Here is a 3,388-nt window from a genome sequence, read left to right on the forward strand (position 1 = left end):
GCAAGAAGGAACAGCCAGAGGGCTCTTGGACTAAGGGTCTCCTAGAAGTGCGTATACAATGTTTTTATTAAGTTTTTTCTCCTCCTCCTCCTCTTCCTGGCGCTATCTAAGAGTCATCGGCAGAAAAGGAGGAGGAGAAAAAAGGGCGGCCTACTTATAATACAACCAATATTTTCACGAACACCATCACCTGGTGAAGAATGTAGATCTTTTATAGAGTGGTTGGAATAGCAAATTATGGCTAAGCATGGAACTAAAGATTTGATGCCGATATATACAATGTCTCACACAATCAAATATTCCCAAGCGCAAAACTTTACAAGAGGTTAAATGAAAATAAATAAATAATAAAAAATATATATATATATATAAATGTATATATATATACATTTATATATATATATATATATATATATTTATATATATATATATATATATATATATATATATATATATATATATATATATATATATATATATATATATATATATATATATATATATATATATATATATATAATATATATATATATATATATATATATATATATATATATATATATAATTACCCCAAATTCGGTACACCTCAATCATAATACGAAATGGCACATCAACGCTTTAAGAGAGGAGTTAAAAGAATTTTTCAAAGGCCAGCTGAGAAAAAACCGACCAGGACAATGTTTTGTTGTAGTCTGAGAAATGTAATAATTATTGTTTATATTTTGTAACTAAACTTGCAGACGAATGCAATGATTTTTTCTTGTTGCACTGCGTAATGCGAAATTTAGCAGCTGATGGAGAAAAAGAAAAGCTTTCGTTCATGCTAATTTCATTTGGTTATTTGAACTACTACAAACTTTTGCAGCAGGCCAGAGCTTGGCAATTGTTTTCGATGGCTTAGACTAGGAGGGTGCACATAATGTATTTGAGTTTGCATCAAAGCAGTCCTTAATAGTACATAACCTAATCCATCAAAGAATGCTTGCACCCCAAAATGCTACACCGGTACTAGAAATGTTTTCACTGTTTTTGTTATTATTTTTTTCAGACAGCAAATAAAGACATGCATCGTCGGACGCCCAAGTGTCAAATTATAGACGGAATACCAAGATGCATGGAAATAGACCCCAAGATTTTGCGTGAAAATCTGAAATTCAGGGCAAGAAAGGGTGATGTTTTGCAGTCCGCATTTCCAAAGAGTGGAACCCACTGGGTACAGTACATAACGCAACTCATCCTTAGAGAAGGTGAACCCGTGACTACTTACGAAGAATTTACCAGCGATTTCCGATTTCTCGAGTACATGGAAGTTGCAGGATGGAAAGCCACTCTTCCGCTGAGAACTATTACGACGCACATTCCTCTGTCTAAAGATATACTGACCAAGGAAGGGAAGTACGTCTACATTGCCCGCAATCCATGGGATGTGTGCGTTTCCTTCTACAAGATGGCAAGTAACCTCAGCTTTTACGAGTTCCAAGACGGCACTTTCGAAGAGTTTGTAGATGTCTTTGTCAGCGGAAATTTCGGCTACGGAGACTATTTTGAGCACGTTGCGTCTGGCTACGATCTGAGAGAAGAGCCTAATGTGTTGTTTATTACATATGAGGAACTAAAGAAGGACATTCGGGGATCAGTACTAAGGCTGGCCCACTTCTTGGGAGAGCAATATGGCAAAAGATTAGAAGAGGATCATAAGCTTCTCGTAAAGCTCCTGGATCGTACGAGGCCGGAGTACATGCGAAGCATTGTGGTTTTGAACCTCGCCGATAATCCGGATCCCCACTGGCAAGATTTGTTGTCGCGAAGGGGCACCACCTGCAAGGAAGGCTACTTGGGAGATAAAAAGCGATATGGACTTGTAAGGACCGCCAAAGTTGGAGGCTGGAAAGAATACTTCACGCCAGAACTGCTGCGACGAATGGAGTCCAGGATTCGTGAGGCGGAAAAATCATCCTCCTTCATGAACCTCTGGAAGGACATCAGAGCAGAGACAGTGCAGGCTGCACTCAATGGATGGTAAAGTTCATGAGGTGATTGGGCTCAAACGATGTTACAAACATATTCATGAAAAGGTTTTACGGACTAAATGCACAAAAATAAAGCGATTTGTTTTGGCATGGGCGACTTATGGATGTATACGTGGCATCTTGCTAAAAACATTGAAACGTGTACACCACCTCTTTTGCTGTGTATACTGCCAAGTTACGGATGAGCTGGTCACTGGTATCTGGTGGAAATATTTACCTACATTAGCAGATTATTGGAGATAAAGCTTTCAGAGGAGAACTACTTTATAATTTATTACTAAGATTCTTTTCCCTGATGCAAGTGATTAAAGGAAAAGTTTTGGGCATAGTTCCTCCTAGGAAATAAAGAAAATATACAGAAAAGAGATACCGTATTGTGTGATAATATTCTGTACTTGGAATCGGTATTTGTCTATACCATTAATATTCAGGAGAGGCACGCACATAGTTCTAACATAAGACTAAGCCATTTAGAAGTTTTGATAATAGTTTTATAATTCTGTGGGTTTTAATATGCTAGCATCAGGAAGGCTCTCTATACGATTCTAATAGAAAGGCGAATATGGTAAATATTTCCCGTTTAGGGCGTTGGTGAAACTGTTCCGAAATGCACTGTAATTTGCTTTCTCTGTAGCACTTGCATCACGTAGCTGTTTAAAACATATTATAATATGAAAACTATATGCACTAGACGTTCAAAATGTCTTGCCCAGACTAAAGACGACGATACTAAGACGATGCTGTTGGTGATCATATTTGAACAGAACTGGTGCTGAAACGTGCAACTGCTAGAACATAAGCTATGTGAGAATAACCACGACTGACAGAAAAGTCAAACAAAGCGATTTACCAAGCAGCTTACCAAGAATTCCAAGGAGTGAAATATTATAGGGCGCAAGTACTTCAAGGAGGCCCCTCAATGAAATCCTTAGTAAGCACCAGGGACAAGCCTGTTCACATACAGTTGTGAGCAAATGTGGTATACAATCTGCAGCCAGGGCCGGAGCTCGACAAAACTGCATTCCGACGCCATCCAGCAACAGTCATCTGGGCCCCATTGTCTTGACATGCACGTCTCACTGTCTACAGAGGTCGTGTCGGCGTATTATTAGTGAGTTCCACACCGGCTTCGTGGAGTATAGAACTTTTGCTTACGACTGTAAATTACCTGTAAATAGAAACTACTTACCACTAAAGAGATACTAAATGTCACTAACGATGTGGAATGTATTTTTGCAAAAACAAGAAAAAAATCCCTGCATGAGCTATGGTATTTGCTCAATTACAGGAATCTGTAAAACTATTGTGTGTGCAGGTTTGCGCTATTGCTTGTGGCCTGGCACCTCATACCATAGTCA

The 3,388-nt window shown here is 38.5% G+C and overlaps 1 protein-coding gene across 1 annotated transcript; it reads left to right on the forward strand.

The window, feature by feature from the left end:
- The first annotated feature begins 1,053 nt into the window (after positions 1–1,053).
- Positions 1,054–2,121, forward strand: LOC146194964 (3-alpha-hydroxysteroid sulfotransferase-like). The gene has a single exon (XM_084596167.1). The coding sequence runs from the start codon at positions 1,064–1,066 to the stop codon at positions 2,021–2,023; it is 960 nt and encodes a 319-aa protein (XP_084452293.1). The 5' UTR covers positions 1,054–1,063; the 3' UTR covers positions 2,024–2,121.
- The last annotated feature ends 1,267 nt before the right edge of the window (positions 2,122–3,388 follow it).

This window comes from Amblyomma maculatum, chromosome 3, assembly GCF_055883805.1.
Source record: "Amblyomma maculatum isolate TAMU_Amacu chromosome 3, ASM5588380v1, whole genome shotgun sequence".
Lineage (NCBI taxonomy): Eukaryota > Metazoa > Arthropoda > Arachnida > Ixodida > Ixodidae > Amblyomma > Amblyomma maculatum.